The sequence below is a fragment of the Pelodiscus sinensis genome, chromosome 18 (genome assembly GCF_052426305.1).
Source record: "Pelodiscus sinensis isolate ZL-2025 chromosome 18, ASM5242630v1, whole genome shotgun sequence".
NCBI classification, from domain to species: Eukaryota; Metazoa; Chordata; order Testudines; family Trionychidae; genus Pelodiscus; species Pelodiscus sinensis.
In genome coordinates this window covers 15,340,244-15,368,202 of record NC_143069.1, presented here as the reverse complement: position 1 = coordinate 15,368,202, position 27,959 = coordinate 15,340,244, and the positions used below count along the sequence as shown (strand labels likewise).

At 53.9% G+C, this 27,959-nt stretch overlaps 1 protein-coding gene across 1 annotated transcript in view; it reads right to left on the bottom strand.

The window, feature by feature from the left end:
* Positions 1-27,959, bottom strand: part of LOC142823356 (uncharacterized) — a 192,327-nt gene that overhangs the window by 24,639 nt on the left and 139,729 nt on the right. Inside the window, exons 4-5 of the mRNA XM_089770408.1 lie at positions 895-962; positions 673-778 (exon numbers count right to left, since the gene is read on the bottom strand). Of these exons, the coding sequence (XP_089626534.1) occupies positions 673-778; positions 895-962 (174 nt within the window). The remainder of the gene's footprint in view (positions 1-672; positions 779-894; positions 963-27,959) is intronic.

The following is a 27,959-nucleotide window of genomic DNA, read 5'->3' as shown; positions in this document are numbered from 1 at the left end:
GCCCCAGACCCCCCGGCTCCGAGGTCACTTACGTCAAACCCCGGGAGGGTGGTGGCGACTCCCAGCAGGGCCGTGGTGCTGCCAAGGGCCCTGGCTCGCTCCTGGGGCAGGCGGGACTCCAGCCACGGGCTCAGGTGCTGGGGGGGAAAGAGGCAGGTCAGGACCCGTAGGGAGGTGCCGGTTCTGGGCAGAGCCTGGGGCTCCTCTCGGACTGTGCCCCCCCCAGCCACTGACACTGCTCCTCTCTCGGCCCCCCCCCGAGGAAGCAGGGACAATGGCCCCGTCCCCCCCACGGGGCTCACCTCCATTATGAGCTGCAGCCGGGCGGTGTCTGGGGACTCGGCGAGGAGGCTCGCCAGTAGGGCCTGGAGGTCGTAGGGAAGGGCCCGGATGAACTGCTGCAAGACAAGGGGGAGCCCTGGGTCAGAGGGGGGTTGGGGGATCCAGGCCACCCGCTGGCTCCGGGGTCCAGCCTAGAGCAGGGTCTGAGCCGCCTCGCAGAGCAGGGAGGAGCCCAGGCTGGGCATGGAAGGGACGGGCCCCCCGGGAGAGCAACGGGAACCCTGGAGGGAAGGATCCAAACCTGCAGCTTCTTCCCTCCCTCTGCACCCCCCCCCCCACTCCTCTCTGGAGCTCCAGCCCAGCCCGGGAGCAGGGCCCGGAGGGACGTACCTGAGTGTGGATGGGCTCCTGCTGCCAGTCCCCAGACACTGTCTGTCCCACGGCTGCCGTCAGCAGGGGGCTCAGGAGCTGGGCCCGCAGGGGAGGCTGCAAGGTGCTGGCAGGAGAGAGGGGCAGAGACTGTTAATTCAGCAGCAGGAGACAGAGACTTTCCCACTCCCTGGCCAGGGGATCTGCTCTGGGGGGAGTCGGCGGGGGGGGGGGGGTCGGTACCTGAGGCTGCAGGCGGCGTTGAGGCAGTCGGCCAAGACCAGCGGGGGGGGCGAGTCCTCCATGATCTCCTGTGAGACCCAAGGGGACAAAGGGGCATGTGAGGCTGGGCCCCCAAGAGACGCTCACACGGCCAGCGCCCCCACCCAGCAGGATCCAACCCCACTGCCTCCCGCTGCCCTGTAGCCCCCCTGCCCGGCACAGGGCCCCTCCCAGCACCTCCCTCCCAAACCGGGACCAGCTCAATCCTTGTCCCCAGGCCGTCTCCTGCCCCTCACTGCCCTGGTGACCAGCCTCTGAACCTCCTCATCCCTGCTCCCCAGGCGCATCCCCAGCAGCCCGCTCGGCTGCCTTCCAGCCCCCCATGGCCCGGGGAGACCCCTCCCTGTCCCGAATCCCCCTTCCTGTCCGGCACCCCAGACCTGCCCCATTTCTGTGTCCCTCCCTCCTCCAGCATCCCCACCCACCCCTCCCCATGTCCACCTCCAGCCCTCCTGGCTCCACCCATCCCGTTTCCAGCACCCCCACCCGCCGCCATGGCCCAGGCAGACCCCTGTCCACCCCACGTATCCCCTTCCCTCCTCCCGGCTGCCGCGACTCGCTTACAACGATCCTGGCCATCATGGTGTCCTTGCAGCAGCGCGGCGCCAGGGTGTCCTCGCCCCTTTGGAGGGCAGCGAGACAGGCGAGGGGGATGGCCAAGAGGAACCGCTGCAGGGCGGCTGGGCTCTGCACCCCAGAGAGAGTCTGTGAGCCTGGGGCCTGCCTGGCCCCCACGGACAGCTGCAGGGCTCAGGTCTCCCAGGAGTGGAGGTGGGAGCTGCTGGTTGTCCAAGCACCCGCACTCCCCCCCAACTGCTGCCTCAGGCTTGTGGGGGCCCAGCTGGTGCATGACAAGAGCCCCCAGCTTGGGGGGCCCAGGCCATGCAGGAGAAGGGGCCCCAGGGGGATCCCCAGGGACAAGCCCCTCCCGGAGGGGGGGACGTGCTGGGAAGGGGCCGGACAATCTCGGGTCCCCCCCGTGTGGAGAAGGTTCCTACCGTGTCCCGGGTGTGGAGCTGCTCTTCGATGTCGTAGATGGCCCCTTCCTCCACCCGGGAGTCCACCCGCTCCTGGCAGCGCTCCGCCGAGGCGCAGGGGGGCTCTGTGCGGGAGGGAAGGGACCAGGGTGACTCCAGCGGCCAGCAGGGGTCACGCGCCCCCATGTCAGGGACCCAGGGCAGGTTGGGCCCCACACGCCCCTCGCAGGGACCCATCCCCCTTCCACCCTCACATCTGCCAATGCTCTCAGCAGAGCCCCCACCAGGAACAAGAGAGCCAAGCAGCCCCGCCCCCATCCATTGCCCTGGGTGCGGGGCAGACACTGGGGCTGCCCCTCCCCCCCCGGGTACTGGGTTAGCCCCTGGGCCCAGCGTGTTCACGGCCCCTCACCTGGGTCTGAGCGGCTGCAGGAGGTGGCCCGGCTGCAGCTGGAGGCCCAGGCGCTGCTGCTGACGGATCTGGACCCACAGCTGCAGGGGCTGGTGCGGGGAGCGACGGGCTGGGGGCTCCCGGAGACTGGCAGGTCCCCGGGGGCCGGGCAGGGCGATGCCCCCTGGTGGTAATGGGGGCTGGGCTCCCGGGGCAGGTGTTTCTCTCCACAGAGGAGGCCCCGGAGCCACCCTACCCGGCTCCCCCGCTGGGCTGGGTCCCGCCTGCCCAGCCGCCTCTGGAGCCAGGTCCGGGGGGGTCTGGCCGGTGGGCGAGTCGCCCCGAGCTGGTGGGATCCAGCTTCCCCGCCCGCGGGGACGGAGAAGCTGCTCCCCACCGGCCCTGGGGCCATCTTCAGGGCTTTCTTGAACCACAGCCGAAAACGTTTGGCCATGCTGCAAATGAGGGGAGCAAAGGGGAGCTTGGGGCGCAGCCTGATGAACGAAATCCAGGGGTTCCAGCTCCCCAGAGCGACTGCCCCCAGCCCCCAAATGGCCCCTTGCTTATCGGTTCGGTCTTGCACAGGCACTGCAAGGACCTGAGGGTATGTCTACACTACCCCGCTAGTTCGAACTAGGAGGGTAATGTAGGCATACCGCACTTGCAAATGAAGCCCGGGATTTGAATTTCCTGGGCTTCATTTGCATAAGCGGGGAGCCGCCATTTTTAAAACCCCGCTCGTTCGAACCCCGTGCAGCGCGGCTACACGGGGCACGAACTAGGTAGTTCGAACTAGGCTTCCTAGTTCAAACTACCGTTACTCCTCATTCCACGAGTCTCCTGCCCATCAACAGCCCCTTCTTGGCCAATCAGGGGAGAATCTAAGGTGTGGGGGGTGGAGCGTTCTCCCCAAAGACACCGGCATAGACTTGTTCCAGCCCCACCTCCCCAGTCCCCACAATGGGGGCTGCCTCCCCCACCCCACGGCTCCTGCAAACCACCCCCCGTCCTTCAGCTAGTCTGTTGGGTCCCAAGCTGGGGGAGGCAGCAAGGGAAGGTCACAGAGGAGGCAAGAACAGAGCAGAAATGTGGGGGGATGTAGGAAAAGGGAAACCAACCAGGAGAAAGCCCCAGTGGCGCTAAGGACGCAGCCCAGGTGAGGAATCACCTTCTGGCCCTTGACCGAGGGCTGGGCCTGCCTGGAACCCAGCCGGCCCCGGGCGGGATCCAACCCCTGGGGGCTCTTACCTTCGTCACAAAGGTGTCGGGATGTGGAACTCACAGAACGCGAACGAACCGTGAGGAGGAGACGCACCAGAGCTAAAGCAACCGGGGGTCTCCAAAGTCCCCTGGGCCCGCCCCCCGCTTTTATCAGCCTGAGATGTGGGTCCCTCTGTGAGGTCACCACCTCCCCACCTGCCCTTTGCCTTATATGCTGAGGGCTGCCCAAAGCCCCTGTGAGGTCACCGCCCCCCCCCCACCCTGCCAGGCAAATGTCCTGCCTCTGGCCACCCCCCTGGGAAGTTTGAGCCATTACTAGGGGTCCCTCCCCCTCCCTCATAGGCTGCTCCCTGCCCTACACTGCAGGCTTCTTGCACGAGAGCTGTTTCACGCCGGAGTTCTTGCGCAAAAGGTCTCGTGCAAGAGTGCCTCCACCCTGCCATGGGCTTTTGCACAAGAGCGTCCATGGCAGTGTGAACGCTCTCTTGTGCAAGAAAGCTCTGATGGTCATTTTAGCCATAAAAGTGTCTTGCTCAAGAAGCCCCTGGTGCCCGTCCACGCTGCCTTCTTGCACAACGGCTCTTGCACAAAGGGGGCTTAGTCATCGTCGGGAGAGGAATAACTCCTGTGCAAGGAGCCCTGTTCTCTGATGCTTTACTGCAAATTTACTTCTGCAAGAACACACGTAGAGTGTAGACGCGCCACAAGTTTTTTCGCAAGAACACACAAAAACAAGCCATGTGGATGTTTTCTTTTTAGGCAAAAGCCACTTTTTGCACAAGATCGGTCGGCCTTTTTGCAGAAATAGGGATCTTGTGGGAAAAGGGGGTTTTTTGCACAAAAAGTAAACATCCACACGGCTTGGTTTTGCGCACAAACCCCGAGCACAAAAACGGATCGGCAGAAAATATGCAAATGACATTGCGTGTCATAGAGTCCCTCGTTAGCATATTTGTTGCCAAAAAAACTCGTTGCGTAGACGTAGCCTAGGAGAGAAGCGATCTCAGACACAAAGCCCTTCAGTAAGAGGGCATAGCCCTGGGGCGTGGTAGGAGACGTACGGCAGACATGGGAGGTCACTCTCCTAGCTATTTGGCACGGAGGAGGCCTCAGCTGGAGCACTGTGTCCAGATCTCAGGGCCATGCTTTAGGAGAGAGAGTCCAGAGGGGAACTATGAAAAGGGATTAGGGACGTTAGATATTCACTGAGTAGTCAATTAACCTCATGATTTCTTATCGGTTACTTGACTTTTCGATAGTCCCCAGGGGCCAGCTGTCTCAGTCCTGGCTCGCGCTGGGTGCGGGACCTACCCCCTCTGCGGCTCTGCATTTACAGTGTGTTAGGAGCCAGGCAGGCAGGCAGCCTCGCTCAGTTCCAGTTTGCACCAGGTCCAGAAGCTCAGACCCAGCCCCCAGGCAAGGGCTGCTGCCAGCTTGTGCTGCTGCCTCTGATACAGAGGCAGCAGTACGGAGTGCCAGGAGGGAACTGGTCTAAAAAGCACCTCCCCTTGCGACCTGGCTGCCTGTCATCCCACGCTGCTGCCTCCGTTTTTGGCGAGAGAGAGCCGCCTGTCTTGAGACACCGGTGGGGAGTCGGATTTTCAAAAGGCAGGTCTCTGTCCTTTGTGAGCCTTCTAAAGCGCTTCGGTGGGGGGAGGGGGCAGGAAGGCGGACGACACTCAGGAATTGTAGCACCCAAATCCACGGAGTGTTTCGCCAGCACCTCCTGCAACAGAGCCCAATCCCTGACAGGCTTTTAGGCAAGATAGATCATTTGAAAAAATGACAGACACAGGGTTTTCCGTCACCGCTCTCCCTTTCTTTTATTTCCCTGGGCTAACTGGCTTGTTCCTCTTTGGCTAAGGATGGAAGGGTATGTCTACACTACAATGTTAGTTCGAACTAACGGACGTTAGTTCGAACTAACATTCATAGCCACTACACTAGCGCTCCGCTAGTTCGAATTTGAATCGAACTAGCGGAGCGCTTAGTTCGAACTAGGAAAACCTCATTTTACGAGGCTTAAGCCTAGTTCGAACTTACTAGTTCGAATTAAGGGCTGTGTAGCCCCTTAATTCGAACGAGTGGGAGGCTAGCCCTCCCCAGGTTTCCCTGGTGGCCACTCTGGCCAACACCAGGGAAACTCTATGCCCCCCTCCCGGCCCCGGACCCCTTAAAGGGGCACGGGCTGGCTACGGTGCCCGTGCCAGGTGCAAGCCTGCTAGCACCCAGCCAGCAGACCCTGCACCTGGCACGGCACAGAGCCACCCACCCGATGTCCCCCAGCCCACCCCCTCTTCCCGGGACCAGGCTGGCGGCTCCCGGAAGCTTGCCCGGGACCGCAAGAGGCGGGTACATTCCTGGGCTAGTGCGGACATCGTGGACCTCGTCCACGATCTCCGCACTAGGCACAGGAAAGTGGCCATCTAGGGCAGGAGAGCTGCCAGCCTGGCCACCCAGGAGCAGGTTTGCATGAAAATCAAGGGGGTCCACTGAGACCCCCGACCCTGAGCCCTGAGCTTACAATGGCCGTCCTGGGTCAGACCAAAGGTCCATCTAGCCCAGTAGCCTGTCTGCCGACAGCGGCCAACCCTAGGGACCGTGGAGGGGATGGACCAAAGACAGTTACCAAGCCATTTGTCTCGTGCCATCCCTCTCCAGCCTTGCACAAACTTTGGGCAGGGACACCACTCCTACCCCCTGGCTAAGACTACTCCATGGACCCAACCTCCATGACTTGATCTCACTTCCCTTTAAACTCTGTTCTAGTTGTAGCCTTCACAGCCTCCTGCAGCAAGGAGTTCCACCGGTTAACTATTTGCTTTGTGAAGAACAACTTTCTCTTACTAGTTTCAAGCCTGCTACCCAGTCCTTTCCTTTGGTGTCCTCTAGTCCGTCTTTATGGGAACTCATGAAGAACTTTTCGGAATGCACCCTCTCCACCCAACCCCTCCTTTTAGAGACCTCTATCCTGTCCCCCCTCCGTCTCCTCTTTTCTAAGCTGAACAGTCCCAGTCTCTGTAGCCTCTCTTCATCTGGGACCTGTTCCCAACCCCTTATCATGTTAGTTGCCCTCCCCTCTCCCAGCCTTAATCTTCCCCTCTCCCACCTCCTTTTCCCAGTCTCCCCCAGTTTTGTTCAATAAAGACAGAGTCAATGTTGGAAGAAACGTTATCTTTATTTTGTACATCAATAAGAAGGGGGGCTAGGGAAGGGTAAGTGGAAGGAGGTGAGGGAGGAATGGGGTACGAGCCCCCGATGGGGAGGACTGGGCTGGCTCTGCAGGCTTCTGGTGGTGGAAGCTCTCCTGCAGCCCCCCGATTACCCCCTCTACCCAGATGGCAGCCTGCGGCAAGTGCAGCCGGGCTGATGGCTGAGTGGTGTGATGTGCCCAGTGTGGGTACTCCGGGCACTCCAAGCCAGGACTGGTTTTCAAGCGGGGCACCCCTTAGAACTGTCTGTCCGGGGTGGGGGTCGGGACCCTTTAAGCGCAGCCCTCGGCTAGCCTGAGACTGCATCTCCACGCTCTAAGTCCTCCTCTGATGCCCTGCTGGCACTGCTTCCGGCCATCCTTAAGCCCTGTTCAGAGTCCACTCAATGTGGACTTGCTAGTTCGAATTAGCAAAACTAGTTTTTAGTTCTAGACGCGTTAGTTCGAATTAGCTTAGTTCGAACTAGCGCTGTAGTGTAGACATACCCGAAGAGAGGAGCCAGCAGGGGTAGAATGAATTGTGTACCAGGTCCTGGAAACAAGAGCATCTCCTCCAGATCACCCATCCACACCTGAACTGTTTAAAAGCTTGGCTGCCAATAAAGACACCTTAGCTCAGCAAATGCCAAGCCAGGCACCTGTGTTTGGACACGAGGGGTGCACAGGGATGTGAGAACCAGGAAGGCTGATCTGTGAATTCACCCCCAACCGTCCCAGTACAAGACAGACGCTTGCGCCAACCAGCAGGGGTCACTGCTCCTCCGGTTTGGCTTGGACAAAGGTGCCCATCTGTTTGGTGTTCGCGTCTCGGAGCTGCGCCAGCTGCCTCTGGCCACGGCGGAGCAGATACTCGATGTGCATCACGTCGGCCCGGGGGATGCTGGCGTTCTTCCGGAACTCGGCCTGGATGCGAGGCAGGAATCCCGGCTTCTCCCGGCCGGTGCGCAGGAACTGCCTGTATAGGCTCAGGACGTGCTTCTGCAGCTTGCTATGCTATGCCGGGCCATGGTGCGCCTGGGGGGCCTGCCCAGGCCACGGGGGGGCCAGCGCCACGAGGCAGGGGCTGGAAGTGAACAGAGGCGGAGATGTTAGAGCAGCATCTCATTCCCAGACGCGCCTGTGCAGGCATTTCCATGCACTTTTCACCCCCACCTGCTAGGGTTACCAGATGGTTTAAAAAAAATACCGAACAGCAGGGGCCGGGGGGGGGGGGGCGGGACTGGCTGGAAGAGAGGGGGTGGGGGGGAACCGGCCGCCGGGAAGCAGGGCTGGCTGGGAGGGGGCTGGAGGGAGCGGGGCTGGCCGGGGGCAACCAGCCGTCGGGAAGCGGGTCTAGTTGGGTTGAGGACCAAGAGGTGGGGGAACCGGCCGGCAGCGCTGCAGAGATGTACCAGAGCCTGGGTCGGATTCATCTTTGGTTGGCCCTGGCTCCTAGACCATAGACACACTCCCCCTCCCCCACCCCCCCGGAGGTCCTAGGGAAAATGGCACCCCGGCCCTGTGGACATGGTGCCCTCTCTGTTTCCCTTGACCCCGTAGGCACTAAGCTCCACTCCTGCCGCCCAACTCCTACAAGGCCCGACGGATTTCTCTGTGGCCCCCGACCCAAAAAAGGATCCCCCCAGCCCTGTGTTAGGGGATACGAGGGAGTCTGGCTGGGACGTAAGTGCAAATAACTCTGCTCTTAGCAGCTCTGAACCGATGGGCTCTGCCCTGTGCCCCAACCAAGAACCCTAACGTAAGAACGGCAGTACTGGGTAGCCTGTCTGCTGACAGTGGCCAGCACCAGGTGCCCCAAAGAGGGTTGACCAAAGACAATGATCAAGCGATTTGTCTCCTGCCATCCTTCTCCAGCCTTCCACAAACAGAGGCCAGGGACACTATTTCTATCTCCTGGCTAATGGCCTTTTATGGACCTAACCTCCGTGAAATTATCTAGCTTCTCTTTAAATCCTGTTATAGTCCTAGCCTTCACAGTCTCCTCTGGCAAGGAGTTCCACAGGTTGACTACACCCTGTGTGAAGAAGAACTTTCTTTTATTAGTTTTAAACCTGCTACCCATTAACTTCATTTGGTGTCCTCTAGTTCTTCTATTATGGGAACTAATAAATCACTTTTCTTGATTCACCCTCTCCACACCACTCATGTTTTTATAGACCTCTATCATATCCCCCCTCAGTCTCCTCTTTTCTAAACTGAAAAGTCCCATCGCTTTAACCTCTCCTCATATGGGACTCGTTCCAAACCCCTAATCATGTTAGTTGCCCTTTTCTGAACCCTTTCCAAGGCCAAAATATCTTTTTTGAGGTGAGGAGACCACAGCTGTACACAGTATTCAAGATGTGGGCGTACCATAGTTTTATACAGGGGCACCCTGAGTTACCAAACCACATGACACTGCCCATTAAAAACCCACCAGGACTTACCCAGCATTTATATGCAGAGGTCCCGCACCAGCAACAATCTGAACTGGACAGGAAACCATCCGCCCAACACGCGCGGGAAATCACAGGAACCCAGCCTGGACGGTCCGATGCCCCAGCCCTGACAGAAGAAAATCAAGGTGTGCTTGAAGTGCCACGCCCACCATCCCTTGGTCCTCTGGGGCATTCGGCACATCCTGCTGGGTGAAAGGGCCGGTCACAGCTCCAGGGTCTGTCACACTTCAGGGCCTTTGCCAGCTCCTATTCACCGGGGTCAGGCAGATAATCGCCCCGAGCTTTCCCAGCACTTTTCAGCATCAGCTCTCAAAGGGGGGCAGCGTGACCCCCATGGGATCAGGGGAATGTAAAAGAAGGAATGGGGCGGGGCAGGGGAGGCAGCCAATGGCTTCTCCTAATGCAGTGGTCCCCAACCATTTGAGGTTGCCGGGCGCCAAGGGGTGTGGCTGTTTGCCCGCAGGGCGCCCTGGAGCGGAGCCCCCCATTGTGCACCCGGGGGCGGGGCCCCCCCATAGACACATTCCCAGGGCCGCCCCCCCCCCCCCACAAGTACCCCATGCCCAGGGCCGGGCCTCCCACCAAGCGCCGCGCGCCCGGGACCGGCGCTCTCCCCCCAAGCACCGCGTGCCCGGGGCCGGCGCACCCTGCAAGCGCCACGCGCCCGGGGCCGGCACTAGCGCTGGCACTCTCCCCCCCCCAAGCACCGCGCGCCCGGGGCCGGCGCTCTCCAAGCGCTGTGCGCCCAGGGCTGGCGCACCCTGCAAGTGCCGCACGCCCGGAGCCTGCGCTCCCCCATGCGCCACGTGGCCATAGCGCGGGCAGCCAATCCGTGGCGCCCCCGGGGCCGGCGCTCACCGTGCACCATGCGCCCGGGGCCAGCTCCGGCACCGCACATGCGCCACGTGCCCGGGGCCAGGCCAGCCCTGAGCACTTGGCGGGCGCATACAAATGCGGGCACCGTGTTGGGGACCACTGTCCTAATGTTAGCAGTGGGGACACCAAGTTCGGAAGTGAATGGTTAACCAGTAAGCCGGTTATGGTTAACCAGAGGGGGCTGGAGCAGCCCTCCACCAGCCATAGGCAGAGGGCACTCTGGCACGCCACGGGTAGGGTTGCTCAGCAGTCACAGCAGTGTGCCAAGGGGGTAGGTGTGTGGGCTGCTCCAAGCCCATCTTTAACACTTCCTACGTGTCCCATTTAATCGGTTAACTGGTTCAACATATTGTTTAAATGGTTAGCTAATTAAATGAGATTTTACATCCCTGGCACCAAGGTGGCTAAAAGTAGGGTTGAATTGGGACTAGAAATTCCAGGATTTTGACTTTTTTTTCCTGATCACACACAGTTCTGCAAATAAATTCACGTTTTGTTTAGATTTTGACTTTTTTTAAATGTAGTACGGCGGATTACGGAAGATAAACTTTAAAGAGACCAAACAAAGAGTCATTTCAGGAATGGAAAACTACATTTTAATGTTCTGAAATGGTGGAGTTTTCCCCTTCCAAACAAAAGGTCACTAAAATCAGCGTTTTCCAATGGAAAAACATCCCCTCAGAAAACTTCCTTCCAGCTCTAGTTAAAACGGACGTATTTTGAAGTGTATAATCAACCTCTGGAACTCACTGCAAAAGGATATTAATGATGGTGAAGGAAAGGGGAGGGAATCATAGAATCATAGAGCTGGAAGAGACCTCAGAAGGTCATCAAATCCAGCCCCCTGCTCTAGGCAGGACCAATCCCAACTAAATCAACTCGGCCAGGGCTTTGTCAAGCTGAGACTTAAACACCCGCTGTGTACAGCCTGTCTGATCCCTTCTGGGGAAGCATGGGTGGGAAGAAAGAATTAGACAGGGTTAGACAAACCCGTAGGTCTTGGTTGACTTCGTCCTGCTTCAGGGCAGGGCGCTAAACTTGGGGACTACTCTAGTCAGACCAACATTTCAATCAATCTTGTCAAGAAACAGGCAAAAAAAAAAAAACCCCAACCCAAACCAGGGAGAAACACGTTCCTTGGTTTGTAAACACAGACACAGAGAACAGCTCCTTCCGTTAGGGGGGGTGGGAATAAAGAAAATAATCCCTCGCCCCCTCCCCTTCCTATTTGGTCCTAAAGGATGAAGATTTGTGCAGGCTGCGGGGGCAGGACTGATACTCAGGGAATGGGGAGCATGGGGGAGAAGGGGGCAGCTTGCTTACAATCCAGGGGCAACCCCGTGTCTCGGGGCTGGCCCAGCAGAGGCGGGATTTCTGCAGCGCAGGGGGACACGAGGTGAAACAAGCAGCGACTCGGCCGATTGGGGCTTGTTATTGTAGGGTCGCATTGAAGCAGACACTGGCACCAGCGTCGCCTCCAAGAGCGAGGGGAGTGCGCGGCCTGGTAACCCCGGACGGACCCGGACCTGGACCCCCCTGCGCTGGGGGGCCAGGAGTCACCGCCCCCCGCCCCTCACCTCCGCCTCCTGCCTGCTCGCAGCTCCCGGGCCCGCGGCAGCAGCTGTGCCAGCCGGCTCCGAATGTTGAAACACCAGCAACATTAGCCCTCGCTTCCCATTGGCTGGAGGGCCCCAGGGGCGGGCGCAGGAAAGGGGAAGCTCCGCCCTCCGAGGGCCACGTGGGCCGGCAGTGGAAGTTGCAAGTCAGCTGGAGGAGAGAGGGGCCCGGCCCGGCCTGCGCACGTGGCTTTCACCGCAGCGCTCACCTGCCCTCACGCCCCACGCTCCTGCTTTTCCCTCCCTGCGTTGTTCGACCCAACCCTCACCCAGGCATCCACCCAGTTCACCCCGATTCTCACCCCTTTTTAAACTTGTTCCTAAGAAACCCCGATCGGTTCCTGGGAAATTCCAAACAACTCTTATCAGTGGTGCCTGTTACATACCAGCTGGGTTTTCCCTGTGATATTTACATACCCCCTGCCTCCTTTTTTCGCCCCTCCCATTTTTTCCTCCCCTGTTCATTTTGGTTCTGGACATACAACACTCCAGTCGTCTGAAGAAGTGGGCTATGCCCAGGAAAGCTCATGATCCCATTGACACGGTTTGTTAATCTTTAAGGTGACTATATGTTGTGTTTTAAGTTTTTCCTGTTACAGACTCACTCAGCTACCCCTCTGAAACTCGTGGGCTCTGTCTACACTGCAGGCTTCTTGCACAAGAACTGTTTTGCAGAAGAGTTCTTGTGCAAAAGGTCTTCCATACGAGCGCGTCCACACTGCCATGTGCTTTTGCAGAAGAGATGTGCTTTTGCACAAGAGCATCCATGGCAGTGTCGACACTCTCTTGCACAAGAAAGCTCTGATGGCCATTTTAGCCGTAGGGGTTTTTTGCGCAAGAAATTCATGTTGCCTGTCTACACTGCCGCCTTCTGGAAGAGCTCTTGTGCAAGAGGGCTTATTCCTCGTGGGGAGAGGAATAACTCTTCCGGAAGAAGCCCTGTTTGCTGATGCTGTACTGTAATACTTGTGCAAAAACACGCACGCAGTGTAGACACTCTGCAAGTTTTTGCGCAAGAACAGCTGTTCTTGTGCAAAAAGCCTGCAGTGTAGACATAGCCTTAGAGGGGCAACCCCAACAGTCATTACTAACAAGGAGTCCTGTGGCACCTTGAAGATTTATTTGGGCATCAGCTGTTGCGGAGGAAAAGCAGGTCCAAGTGTTTTTTACCCCTGGAAGCGGATGCCCAAATACACGTGTTAGTCTTTAAGGTGCCCCAGGGTGCCTCTGTTTAAACAAGTGGAAGAGAAGGGCCTGTGTGCACCTCATAGGATGCCAGGCTAGACTGAAGATCACAATGGCCCTCTCTGGCCTGGAAGTTAATGAATGGTTACATCTGGCCAGGCTGCCTCTCTTTATGCTTGCATTAACTAACTGGGTTATTTGCAGGTGTTGTACTCAATCCAGCTGTGTCGGAGCGCCTGCTGCTGGAGGAGAACGCAAAAGTTCTGTTACCTGGTTTGTAAGTCTGGAGCCTTCTCTACTGCATGAGGTACAAGCCACCTGGCTCTTCGCTAAAGTTGCAGAGCCGAGTCACTATCGCTGGATGTGGTCTCCGTGCCCAGAGTCCCCAGAGACCACAAACCAGATAAGATTCGAAATCGCCCAAGCAGATTTTTTGCGTAACAACATGCAATAATAGTTGCCAGCGAACAGACTCAGCGCTGCGCCGCTACACTTTATGGAAGCCGTGGCAATGTCCTAACACCCACTGAGCACCATCCAGTGCCCCCACACAGTCAGCTGGTGAACACCATTTGAGGTGAACTTTTATACATTCCTGACGTATCAGGTTGCTACCCCCTGTTACCTGGTTACCGTCCCTTACCTTGCAGAAGGGGGCTTACTTCCTAGTCTTCATACTGTCAACTTACTATCTGTTATGCTGTCAACTTTGACCTGGTCCTGAACATAGGTCGGTATGTACTTTATTTGTGGGAGGTAAATGGTACCAAGATGTTCCTTAGGACAATCCACAGAACTACAGACCGGTCAGCCTCACCTCACTCCCCGGAAAAATCATGGAGGGGATCCTCAAGGAATCCATTTTGAAGCACTTAGAATAAGGAAAGGGATCAGGAGCAGTCAGCATGGATTCACCAAGGGCAAGTCATGCTTGACGAACCTGATTGCTTTCTATGACGAGGTAACTGGCTCTGTGGACATGGGGAATTCAATGGATGTGATATACCTGGACTTATTCTTGCCAGCAAGTTAAAGAAGTATGGATTGGATTAATGGACTGTAAGATGGATAGAAATAGGGCTAGACTGTTGGGCTCAATGGGTAGTGATCAACAGCTCGATGTCGGACTGGCGGTCAGTTTCAAGCAGAGTACCTCAAAGACCGGTTCTACGGTCGGTTTTGTTCAACATCTTTATTAATGACTGGATGAGGGGATGGATTGCACCCTCAGCAAGTTTGCCTATGTCACTAAGCTAGGGGGAAAGGTAGATACATTGGACGGTAGGGTATATGGTGCAGAGTGTCCAAGACATATTGGAGGATTGGGCCAAAAGAAATCTGATGAGGTTCAACAAGGACAAGTGCAGAGTCCTGCACTTGAATGGAAGAATCCCAAGAATTGTTATAGGCTGGGACCGACTGGCTAAGTAGCAATTCTGCAGAAAAGGACCTGGGGGTTACAGTGGATGAGAAGCTGGATATGAGTCAACAGTGCGCCCTTGTAGCCAAGAAGGCTAATGGCATATTAGGGTGCATTAGGAGGAACATTGCCAGCAGATCTAGGGAAGTGATTATTCCCCTTTATTGGGATGTGGTGAGGCCACGTCTGGAGTATTATGTCCAGTTCTGGGCCCCCCACTACAGGAAGGATGTGGACGCATTGGCGAGGGTCCAGTGGAGGGCAACAAAAATTATTAGGAGGCTGGAGCACATGACTTAGGAGAGGCTGAGGGAGTTGGGCTTGTTTAGTCTGCAGAAGAATGACGGGGGATTTGATAGCAGCCTTTAACTATCTGAAGGGAGGTTCCAAAGAGGATGGAGAGAGGCTGTTCACAGTGGTGACGATGGCAGAACGAGGAGTGATGGTCTCAAGGTGCAGTGGGGGAGGTGTAGGTTGGCTATTAGGAAAAACTCTTTCCCTAAGAGAATGGGGAAGCACTGGAATGGGCTAACTAGGGAGATGGTGGAATCTCCATCCCTAGAGGTTTTTAAGTCCTGGTTTGACACAGACCTGGTTGGGATGATTGAGTTGGGATTGGTCCTGCTTTTGGGCAGGGGGCTGCACTCGATGACTCCTGAGGTCTCTTCCAGCCCTGGGATTCTATGATTCTAAGGCAAGGGACTTCTTTTATTTGAGAGCCCCAATTCCTTCAACAGCAGTATAGGTCTAATCCATGGAGCTCCTGAAGAGCAGCTCTGCATCCCTTTCTATGGCAGCCCAACTGTCCTTGGAACTGGTCAGACCAGTGTGACATCCCCCTGTGTAGGCATAATGAGCTAACGTGTCCTTCACTCCCATGCACCAACTTTGCCACTTATCAACTATGTTTTTAATTTGTTCCAAGGGAAAGCTGAATGAAGCCAAAATTAATGAGTGTTTTAACTTGTAACAAAATACAGGACTGTGTAGCACTTTAAAGACTAACAAGATGATTTATTAGATGATGAGCTTTCGTGGGCCAGACCCACTTCCTCAGATCCACTATTTGATCTGAGGAAGTGGGTCTGGCCCACGAAAGCTCATCATCTAATAAACCATCTTGTTAGTCTTTAAAGTGCTACATAGTCCTGTATTTCGTTTCAGCTACACCAGACTAACACGGCTACATTTCTATCACTGTTCTAACTTGTGTTTCTGTTCCCAGGAAATGTTGAAACGGTAGATTCCTAGGGACTGTCAAGTAGAAAGATTGACCCAAATTAGTTACTTGTTTACTTTCTTTGGCTCCACTGGAATCTTACAACAGGGATTAACTAGCTCCATTCATATCTATAATTAACACAAACAAAATCTATGTTTAGTGACAGGTAAGGTTTCCTGAGCACATGTCTAACAATCCAGACATTTAAAATCAGAAGTTAGTGGAAGGAGGCTGAAAAAGGTGAGGCTTTCGAGAGAAAAATTGCCCGAGAAAGGGTTATTTTGAACTCCAATTTACTCTGTATCAACCCATTTTTCCATTAAACCAACCTAAAGTACTATAAATAGGACTCAAAGTTTATGTCCTATGTTTTAGTTTTTGTCATAAACACCACAAGAAAAAAATATAAAGCAAATGGGAAAAAAGGGAGGATGCGAGTTATGAAAAAGCAAACAGTTGATAGGAGAAGCTAAAATTGGGGGAAAAAATCTATAACCAGTAACATAAAGGATAATTAGGAAATGTTTAAATATATCGGGAACAAAAGAAATCAGAGGAATGGTAAAGATCCATTACTGTATAAGGCTGGTCAAATTGCCAATCATGATGAAAAAAAGAAACTTCAGCAACCTGCTTGGAATTTAATGCGTTGAACTACACACAAGCCATAAAGATTGGATGTCTTTCTAAAACATATGTGGTAGCTCAACCGAGGGATGTTAAATTGCGCTTAATCAGCTAATCCAGTAGTTGGTGGAATTTCCATCGACTACTCAATTAGTCAATAAGGGTATGTCTACATTAGCTCGTTAATTGAGCTAGGTAGGCAAAGCAGGCAACCGGAGTTGTAAATGAAGCCCGGGATTTAAATAGCCCAGGCTTTATTTGCATGTTCCCGTCCGGTCGCCATTTTGAAATTCCACTAGCCGCGCAGCTATAGAATGAGATGTAACAGTTAATTCGAACTAAGGACTTAGTTCGAGTTACCGTTTCATTGCCACATGTAGCTGGCAGGAAGGGACCTCGAGAGGTCGAGTCCAGCCCCCTGCCTTCATGGCAGGACCCAGTACTGTCTAGACGAGTGTTTCTTAAACTTTTTAAGACCGAGGAACACCAAACAATTTTTTTTTTTAATGAGGATTTTTTGTTGACTCCTGAGGTCTCTTCCAGCCCTAGGATTCTATAAATGTGCTTGGTACCTGTGCCTGGACCTTTATGCTTGATCTGCCTTATACTATTTCTCTTTCCTGCCTGCGGTTCCACTGAGCCAAAGTCTTGCTTCCTAGATTTCAGGCCTGTTGCTGTTTTTATGTTACCGGCCTTTATTCGGGCCTGCTGATTTTATGTTACCAACCCGCAACTTACTACAGAGGCAACTGAGTCCCAAAAAGGAGGAGCAGCTTGTTCAAAAACACAGCAAGCCAGTGGCAGCGCTAGGAATAGGACCCGTATGTCCCAACTCCCTGTCCCCTGCTGTACTAACCAGACCAAAATACTTTGACCACCAGGGTCTGAAGCCCCACAGACAGGGGCCACGGATGGGGAGGGGGAGAGGCAAAGGGGGCAGTTGTCTCGGGAGCTGATGATTTAAAAGGGTCCAGGCCTCTGGGTCACTGTATCGACTATTATGGCAGCCGCCACTGCCAGAGACCCGGGCAAATGAAATCAATCCTAGAGCTCTGTCTGGTGCAAGGTGGGTGGCGCTAAGGCCTGAATGGCCCTCGCCTTGCCCCTCCTACCTTTAGCTTTGCCCCTTTGAGGGGGTCTAGAGCCTTGCCCCTTTGAGGGGGTCTTGAGCCGACCCCCTCCCATACATTACCCAGGGCCCGACAACGTCTGTCACCAGCCCCGTTGACATGAATGTGCCCCAAATCCCTCAGACCCAGTACAGTCCCCCCCTCCTCCCCCCCCCCCCCGGATCCTTAATTCTTCTCTTGTCATCTGATTGCTTCAAGCATTGTTACAGGCTGGGGACCGACTGGCTAAGCAGCAGTTCAGCAGAAAAGGACCTGGGGATTACGGTGGATGAGAAGCCGGAGATGAGTCAACAGGGTGGCCTTGTAGCCAAGAAGGCTAATGGCATATTAGGGGGCATTAGGAGGAGCATTGCCTGCAGATCCAGAGAAGTGATTATTCCCCTTTATTCGGCTCTGGTGAGGCCACATCTGGAGTATTGTGTCCAGTTCTGGGCCCCCAACTACAGGAAGGATGGGGACACATTGGAGGGGGTCCAGGGGAGCTTGACCAAAATGATTCGGGGTATGGAGCACATGACCTATGAGGAGAAACTGGGGGATTTGGGTTTGTTTAGCCTGCAGAAGCAAAGAGTGAGGGGGGATTTGATAGCAGCCTTCAACTTCCTGAAGGGAGGTTCCAAAGAGGATGGAGAGAGGCTGATCTCAGTAGTGAGGGATGGCAGAACACGGAACAGTGGTCTCAGGTTACAGCGGGGGAGGTCTAGGTTGGACATTAGGAAAAACTATTTCCCTAGGAGGGTGGTGAAGCCCTGGGCTGGGTTCCCTAGGGAGGTGGTGGAGTCTCTATCCCTAGAGGTGTTTAAGTCTCGGTTTGACAAAGCCCTGGCTGGGATGATTGAGTTGGGGTTGGTCCTGCCTTGGGCAGAGGGCTGGACTTGATGACTCCTGAGGTCTTTTCCAACTCTAGGATTCTATGATTCATCCGTGCGATGTCACTGGAGACGCAGGGAGGTACACTGTGGGCGAAAGCCCCGATCTTGCTTCTGGTTTTGTACAGGCGGCCGTGAAAGTAACTTTACAGTTTCTCACAGGTACTGTCCTATTGCAGCCCAGGTCTTTGCAGTTCTTGCTGGAGCTGCGCACCAGGGCACTTTCACCTCTGTGTTCAGGATTCAGAGTTATCTCTTTTCACAAAGATCTTCCCTGGAGCTGTTCAGAGAGAGCTTGCTCCCTCTCGCCACAGTCTCTCTTAAGGCAACCATGTTCTTCAGAGCCTCTGGCCTGACGTGGAACGGGACGGGGGACACCACAGAAGAGGCCAAATTCGCCGGGGGAAACACTCCAAGGAAATGGATGCTAAAGAGGGTCCATTCGCCAAGACTCATGTGCAGGGCCTCTTTGATTTCAGTGTTGTCACTGTAGACCAGCGCGCGCCCGTTGAGATTATGGTCCCTGAGCCTCTGTTTGTACAGCGGGACGTTTTCCTCCTTCAAGCCGATTGTGTCCATCTGGAAGAGAAGTGGGAGCACCCGTTAGTGCCGTGCATCTACTGAACATGTCGCCAAACACGTTTTTAGGAAGGGCCCGCTATAGCTCCCGAGAGGAACCTGTCTGGGCTTGCTCAGATTCTAGCAAACAAGGCGGGCCGGCCGGCTGTGGGGCCAGGTATGGTACTCTGCACACCCCACTGCCGTGTGCTTGGATTCTGTTAGGGGCACCGCTGAGCAAGTTGGCACGGCAGGGGAAATAGCATGCTCTCTGCAGGCAAAAGCTAGCAATGCAGGGATCACTGGAGGGGTGTGTTGAAATGAAGAGGGAAGGTTTCCTGACCCTGCTTGTAGGCTGGAGGGAAGCATGCAGTCAGCCTGACGGGGGTGGAGTTGGGCCTCTCGACCTAAGGCTATATCTACACTGCGGGCCTTTGCAGGCAGAGAGTATGCTAATGAAGCACTCGTTAGCAACTTCTTGTGCTTCATTAGGGGTGTGTCTGGACTACATGCCTCCGTCGAGGGAGGCATGTAGATTAGACAGATCTGCAGAGGGAAATGAAGCCGCGATTAAAATAATCGCGGCTTCATTTAAATTTAAATTGCTGCCCTGCTCTGCTGATCACCCGTTTGTCGGCAGATCGGGGCAGTCTGGACGTTCCCCTGTCGACAGAAAACCCTTTTGTCGACCGCCCCGGTAAACCTCATCTCACGAGGCATAACGGGGCGGTCGACAAAAGGGTTTTCTGTCGACAGGGGAACGTCCAGACTGCCCCGATCTGCCGACAAACAGCTGATCGGCAGAGCGGGGCAGCCATTTAAATTTAAATGAAGCCGCGATTATTTTAATCGCGGCTTCATTTCCCTCTGCCGATCTGACTAATCTACATGCCTCAGTCGACAGAGGCATGTAGTCTAGACACACCCTAGCATGCTCTCTGCAGGCAAAAGCTAGCAGTGTAGACATAGCCTCAGGGTTCTTGTGTGTTATTCTGGATAAGGGGTATTACGCTGCAGGCCTCCAGCAAGAGTATTTATGTTTTTGCCTCTCTTCTCTCTGGAGTGCATAACAGACAGCTACGGGTCTCCCAGTCTTAAAACCGACCCAAGTCACTTCAGAGCGTAAAGGATGAACCCGGGGAGAGCCAGCCAATGGCTTCGGGGTTGGAGGAAAGAGCTGCAAGGAACCGAGTTGTTCCAAGCAGAAATTTTTTGTGCAAACCAAGAGTCAGGAGCAGCAGAAAGTGGGGGAACTAGCAGAACCCGGACTGTGGCCTTGCCCCCTACATCACCCTTTCCCCCTCATCCTCACTCTGCCCATTCCCCCTCATGTGCCCCCCCTACTCCTGAGGCCTCAAACCCACACTGTGCCTTCCCCGAAAGCCCCCATCCCACACCGCCTGTTCCCCTCAACATCCTACCCCCACTAGTTCTCGCTCCTCTCCCTCCAGTTAAGCACCAGTTATGTGGGACAGTTTTCTCCCAGCTCTGGGGCCCGTAGTCAGGGCTGTCCCTAGGCCCACGGGAAATATGTAGCTGCATAGGGCACCGGAAAATTTGGGCACCAAATTTTTGAGTTCCCCAATGCAGCAGCCATGTGTTCTTGTATGTCTGAGGATATGCCTCTGCCGGTTCGTCTCTGGGGACGCTGTGTCCTGTCTGCTGCAGGGCTTTTCCCTTCGCCCTCCCCCACGTGCTCCTCTCAGCTGGCAGTGTAATCCACACACCTAGTGTGTGTGGTTCACTGTCCCTTCGTGTGGCAATTGGACCTCTTACAGCCAGAGATAAGAACAAGGGAGCTCTACATCCTAAGCTGGGAGCCAGCTGCCTTCATGGCTCCAGCTGTCGAGGCCTCTAGGGGTGTGTCTAAACTACATGGCTCCATCGATGGAGCCATGTAGATGAGGCTGATCGGCAGAGGGAAATGAAGCCGCGATTTAAATAATCGCGGCTTCATTTAAATTTAAATGGCTGCCGCGCTCTGCCGACCAGCTGATGATCAGCTGTTTGTCGGCAGATCGGGGCAGTGTGGACGCTCCCGTCGACATGAAAGCCCTTTGTCGACCTCCCCCTGATGCCTCGTGGGATGAGGTTTACCGGGGAGGTCGACAAAGGGCTTTCACGTCGACGGGGAAGCGTCCAGACTGCCCCGATCTGCCGACAAACAGCTGATCATCAGCTGGTCGGCAGAGCGCGGCAGCCATTTAAATTTAAATGAAGCCACGATTATTTAAATCGCGGCTTCATTTCCCTCTGCCAATCAGCCTCATCTACATGGCTCCGTCGACGGAGCCATGTAGTTTAGACACACTCCTAGAGGGCCTAGGTTCAAATCTGCTACGGGGTTCAAATCATCAGCAGCAGCAAGCTAGCAAGCAGAGAGGATCTGCAACTCTGCTCTAGTTCCTGAGCCCTGCTTGGGGTAGGGAGGTAGTAGGAACGACCAGACCTCCAGCAGAAGCTGCATGAGCGGAAAAGGCCCAGGCAATCCTGCAGAAGGGCCCTCAATTATTCAGGGCCCCACGATTTGCAAAGATGGCTCTGCCTGTAGCCATCATCTGTGGGCAGCTGCTGTCACATGAATGACATGCTTCTTGCGATGAAGAGGCATGGACATTCTATCGACAGCTGGCCCTGCTCGAAGGAAGGAAACCCAAGGGTGACCCACTTCTCGGCAGACATCCTCCACCGTCATACCCAGCAGAGTGCAGGTGCTGAGCTTGTCGAATTTCTTTGTCCGTTTCAGTCTGTGGCTGCCACGTTGCAGCTCCATCTGTCTTTTCAGGGATGGGTCCAAATTGACCGTGAAGGGGAGGTAGAAGAGGGCCTCCTCCACCCGAAACCTGCCGCACAGGAAAGTGTGGAACAGCTCGGGATCCTGGTCCAGTTCCAGCAGCTTTTCCATCTGGCCTTTCAGCATGTCCAGCTCTTCCATGTACTTCTCGTAGACCTCCCACAGAGACATGTCGGGGCGGAGCGGGCTTCCATGGCAGCTGCCCATTCGACTCCTCTGCTCCTCATCCTCGATGCACTGCAAGAGCCAGCTCAGACGGCACGGCCACTGGTTGGCAAGGAGCACCCATTCCACCACCTTCTTCGGACACACTTCATCCTTGGGGATGTTACTCGCCAGCAGCCTGATGGTGATGGTGACGGTGTTCACGATGCGCCGCATCTGCACCACGTTGTCTGTCATGAATTCCTTCAAGGCGTCATCCAGGAGGTAGTCAAAAGCATCTTGAATGAGGTCTTTGGCTCGGATACCTTTCCCGCAGCTGCCGGTTCCCAGCGCTGGGGTTCCAACCATGAGAGGTATCTGGCTGTCCTCTGCAACTGGATTCTGGGCATCGTGGTTGGCCGAATGGTAGCGAGAGATGTTGAGGAAGTCAGAGCTGGCTTCCATCTTGCCATCCTGCCGGAAGCCGACCTCTGCCTCTAGCTGCTCCTTGCGCGCGATGATATTCCTGATCAGCCTCCGCTTGGTGTCGCAGTCCATCCGAGGGACAGAGAAGGGCAGGGTGACGATGCGGTTTAAGAACTCGTAGCCGTTGTTGGCCATACCTCTCATATACTTGGAGCTTTCCACGCAGTCGACAATGATGCTGGAGTCAACAGCCAGGATGGAGATGAAAGGGGCGTCATCGTCTGAGAGGAGGATGTTCATGGCATCAAGGACGCCCACCACCTTGTCAGGGCTGCATGTATCCAAGTGGGTGATGTCCAGCACCACCCGCAGCTTCCGCCGCTGGAAGATCTCCATGTACTGCAGGAACCCAGTGATTGTCCTGACTTCGCTTTTCACGCAGCTCATGAAGCCCAGCTGTGCGCTGAGAGCCGTCTGGTTCATCTGTCTCTCCAGCTGGCTCTTCTGGGTGACGATAATGTTTCGTACCACTGTGATAGTGAGCCGTATGGCAGCTGCTGCAGAGACGCTGACAGCCGTCACCCCAATGCCTTCCACGACAGCTATGGCGTCTCCCGAGGCATCCCCGATGGGGATCCCAAACACTAGGAGGAGACCACCCACCCCAATAGCTACCATGATCAAAAGGATCACAGCCACCCACAGCGGGAGGAAGAGGAACTTCTTGCTAACCCATTCCTGATCCCCTGGTCTTTCGATGATGCTACATTTCCTGTCTATGGTCCTGTAAATGCTCATGGGTAGGAGACCAAAGTGGCTTTCGATGCCGTCGCACAGTGTGGTAATGAGGCCTGCCCAGAGCTGGTCGCAGCCCGCGTACTCCCAGGCGCTGAAATGGATGAAGACGTGTTTCACGTTCCTTCTCCACTTCTGCTGCTCCGTCAGGACCGGCCGGTAGAAGATCATGAGTAACAGGAGCTTGAGTAGATCCCGGCCAGTGTTGTCACGCTGCATCTTCTGCGTCCGCTGAAATTCCTCCTGGTCTTTCTTCTTCGATTCGTTTTCCATGTTCTCTGAGATAAAAGAAGAAGATATGTTAGGTACCTGGCAGTGCCTTAAATCTCTCCTCCTGAAGGGTCTTCCAGCTTCACAATCCCTCCCTTCTGGGAAGCAATCAAGAATGGGTAGCTCTTGGCAAAGCCATCCTTAGGATTGATGGGATCCTACGCCGTACTATTAAACTGGTGCCCATCTGCCCAACAGCAGCCCAGATGGATGTTGAATTTTTAGCGATGTGATTTTATAATCCTCATCCACACACTAATAAACAAACACATTTTAAACTAAGGTCCTGTCGACTCTCACAGTAAATTCAGCAAACATTTAGCAGAGGTTGGCAAATGCCTGTTAAATGGCTTCATTACCATGTCGTCGATGTTCTGCCAGTAGCTCGAGCAGACTTTGTCACTTGTAAATTAACTAGATCTTCTAGAACTTCTGCTGCTGGAGGAAGCAGAGCCACAGACCATGGATAGGAAGAGGCAGGTGGGTGGAGTGGACATGAAAACCCAGTGCTGCTCCAAATTTTCAGGTCCCCAATGCGATTGCATAATCGGCAAATGAGTACGGGTGGCTCTGGCTCTTTGGAGATAGTTGTCATCCACTAATCCCCATCCCCACAAGGTTCCTTCCCCGTCTTACGTTCCCCGGGGCAGTACTCACCCTTGATTTTGTGTAAGAGCAGGTTTTTGCAATGTCCCCATGGTGCATAAAACCCAGCAGTCACTGGCGTGGGCACAGTGTACAGAGCCTTCTCTAAAGCAAGGCAGTAGATATCCTCCTTGGTCTGGAACCCTGCAACGGGGATGAGGTAAAACACGAAGATTAGCCTCACCGGGCGCATCCGCAGTGGATGCTCAACAGTGTCTCCGCTAATATTTTTCGGTTCAAGGTACTAGGTACAAGGGGAGGGAGCAAACAAATGTCCGAAACCACACAAGTTTATTTTAGGCTATAAATATTGGGGTGCCTGGCCTTACCCCCTTTGCATGGCCGAAGGGACAACAGAGACTTATTGACTGAATTGCTCCTCGTCCTGGAGCACTTGAGTTGGTGCACGCGTAACCGCAAATCCAGGGCACTAGATCTGTGACTACACGGCTATAAACCTGGCCAAGTGCCTCTGTCACCAGACGGTGCCTGTGGTCGGTCTTTGTGCATAACAGCGAGATCTGCAGCAGGAGCAGGCTGCGTTACCTGCACTGACCACTGATAACACCAGAGCTCCAAGAACAGAAGCACTGAGCCACGCTGCTGAGGCAACCACATCACAGCTCTTAACACTAGGAGCCCGTAAGTACTCCTGTAGACCCTGCTTTCGGTGGCATTAAGCCAAACAGCGTCCACAGAGCCCCCTGGCACTCCTGCGCCCTGCTGTGCAATGCAGAGGGAGAGATGGAGAAGAGAAAGGCCCACGTGTTCCTTTGCCCTGGCCCAGGCTAGCCTATGCCACTTCCCATGGTTCTGTGGGCCAGACTTGCAGGGCGGGGAAAAGAGATGTAGAGGTCATGGTGGGTAATCAGCAGAACATGAGCTCCCATTGTGGCGTTGGGGCTTAAAAAGCTATTGTAATTCTGGGATGTATAAACAGGAAACGCTTGAGCAGGAGTAAAGAGGCTGTCTCGCTTCTGTGATGGATGGGAGGCCCACTGTTCTTTTCTGAACATCCCAGTATTCAGTGACTAAAGGGTTAAACCTAGCTAGCTAGAAAGTGTTGGCAGGGAGCCAGGAGCACCAGTGAGAAGAAAGAGTTCAGATCTGCATTAAAAGGGAATCTGTCTGCTGTTTTTCTTTGTGAGTTTAATCCTGGAGCTGTGGAAGGGGATGAGGGGGGGGGGATGAATTGAACTGGGCAGGGACATCATGCCTAAAAAAAAGAATACCTGGGCCTAGAATTGGACTGGACCTTGGAAGTGTGGATACTTGAGTAGATAGAGAATGTTTATTTAGATGCGATCAGGTTATTTTTTTGTTTTGTTGTTTGGTTAAACTCCTCTGTGCTAAATCCATATCCCCTCCTCTCCCCACTATAACTTTAAACTGAATCCCAGGGATGCAATTGTCTGTGTTTTAATCTGTTCTTTTCTCAGTTGCGCTATAACTCCTAGCAGCCAAGTCAGCTTTACAAATGAATACCTTTTTGTTTTCTTAATATAATCACCTATTTTAAGGCTATGATCTGATTTTGTATCCTGGAAAGTAATAGGAGGTCTGTGTATACCTGCCTAAGACTAAGAGGACAGCTATCAGAAATTACAGTTTGTTTTCATTTTTCTTTTTTTCTTTCCAAGTGCTAAATAAAAGGGAATAATGACATCTCTGGATCTGCTGGCAATGCTCCTCCTAATGCAACCTAATATGCCATTAGCCTTCTTGGCTACAAGGGCACACTGTTGACTCATATCCAGCTTCTCATCCACTGTAACCCCCAGGTCCTTTTCTGCAGAACTACTACTTAGCTGGTTGGTCCCAGGCCTGTAACAATGCTTGGGATTCTTCTGTCCCAAGTGCAGGACTCCGCACTTGTCCTTGTTGAACCTCATCAGATTTCTTTTGGCTCTTGTGTAAAAGAGTTTGGGGTACCCTTCTGGAATACGTTCCCAAGTGACTTCTTCCTGCGTTCAAGAAGAAAAAGTTTTTTTCCACTTGGGTAGAGGCAGCAACCCTCCTAAGCTCAGGGAATCTGTGACCTTGGGGAGTTTTGAAGCAGAAGCCCATAGAGACACGGTATTTTAAGGTCTCTTTTGGGCCCACACCTTCTGCACTCCAAGTGCCAGAGTGGGGAACCGACTTAGCCTCTTTATTCGGCACTTGAACTTCTGCTGCTGGAGTTCTGTGCCCAGCTCTGGTGACCAGAATTCCAGATGGATGTTGATAAATTGGAGAGGGGTCATGTCAAGGCTGTTTCCCACTCTGGCACTCCAAGTGCAGAAGGCGGGGGCCCACAAGAGACTTTAAAATACCCTGCCACTGGAGGCTTGTGTTGGTGTTGCTGCCATCATCCAAATGCACAAACCCCTTTGAGAACCAGACAGGCGCATTTCAGAATTCCCTCCTGTGGGGTACCTTCCTTGTCCTTGACACTCCCTCCAGAGAGAGCTTGAAAACCTATAATTTCTCCTAGAAGTATGGCTTGCTGTCTTAGGCACGTGCATACAGAACCTTCCGCCCTCTAGGATGCAGGAATCAGATCATGGTTTTAAAAATGTGACGTCTATTAACAAAACAAATACACTTGGTGAAACATTACTTAGAATCATAGAACCATAGAGCTGGAAGAGACCTCAGGAGTCATCAAGTCCAGCCCCTGCCCAAGGCAGGACCTATCCCAACTAAATCAACCCATCCAGGGCTTTGTCAAGCCAAGACTTAAAAACCTCTAGGGATGCAGATTCCACCACCTCCCTAGGGAACCCATCTCAGTGTTTCCCTACCCTCCTAGTGAAATAGTTTTTCCTAATATCCAACCTAGACCTTCCCCATTGTAACTTGAGACCATTTCTCCTTGTTCTGCCATCCGTCACTACTGTGAACAGCCTCTCTCCATCCTCTTTGGAACCTCCCTTCAGGAAGTTGAAGGCTGCTATCAAACCCCCCTCGCTCTTCTCTTCTGCAGACTAAACAAACCCAAATCCCTCAGTCTCTCCTCATAGGTCATGCGCTCCAGCCCCCTAATCATTTTGGTCGCCCTCCGCTGGACCCTCTCCAATGCGTTCACATCCTTTCTATAGTGGGGGCCCCAGAACTGGACACAATACGCCAGATGTGGCCTCACCAGAGCCGAATGCAGGGGAATAATCACTTCTCTGGATCTGCTGGCAATGCTCCTCCTAATGCACCCTAATATGCCATTAGGTTTCTTGGCTACAAGGTCACACTGTTGACTCATATCCAGCTTCTCATCCACTGTAACCCCCAGGTCCTTTTCTGCTGAACTGCTACTTAGCCAGTCGGTCCCCAGCCTGAACTATGCTCGGGATTCTTCCATCCCAAGTGCAGGACTCTGCACTTGTCCTTGTTGAACCTCATCAGATTTCTTTTGGCCCAATCCTCTAATCTGTCTAGGTCACTCTGGACCCTATCCCTGCCCTCCAGCATATCTACTGTCCTCCAGCGTATCTACTTGGTTGCTAGGTGTTACAAAGAAACTGAAAAAAGAAAGATTAAAACACAGAAAATCGCTTCCCTGGGATTCAGTTTGAAGAGTTCTAGGGTAAAGGGGGATAGTTACATGTGCTTAGCAAAAAGAAGTCCAACAAACTACAAAAATAAAGAAAATAACCTAGTAGCATCTGACTAAAAATTCCCTGTTCTACTCACATCTCTCTTGTTCCAAGATTTAGTCTTTCCCTAGCCAAGAAAGTCGCTGGATTCTGCTTGCCCAGGTTCCTGGCTTAATTCACATCTTCCAGGCATGATCACACAACAACAGGCACATCACTGCTTCCAATTCAAAACCCCAAATTCTGTTTCCATTTTCTTTCCTGGCCTCCTGTCAACTCGCTTCCTGCTTCTCTAGCATTCCTGGAGACTTTCTAGGACCTTTTGTCTATGGTTTCAACCTTTCCAGGCAAGACAGTTAGGGTTAAGTCCCAAGACTTTCAGGCAACCGTCTGCTTTTGACACGACCTGCCTGTTTCTCTTCAGGTAACTCTTGCTTACTTTGGTTCAGGCCTCAGGCCTTACACCAGGCCCATGCTTCAGGCCCATCCTTTCTAGTACAGGATGTAGCCTGTTAACAAAGCCCTGACTGTGGTATCAGGAAACCTGGGTTCTATTCCTGCCTCTCCCACAGGTTGGAGAGGTTATTCCCTGTCTGTAAAATAAGACTAATGATACTAACCTTCCCTTTTTAGACCTAC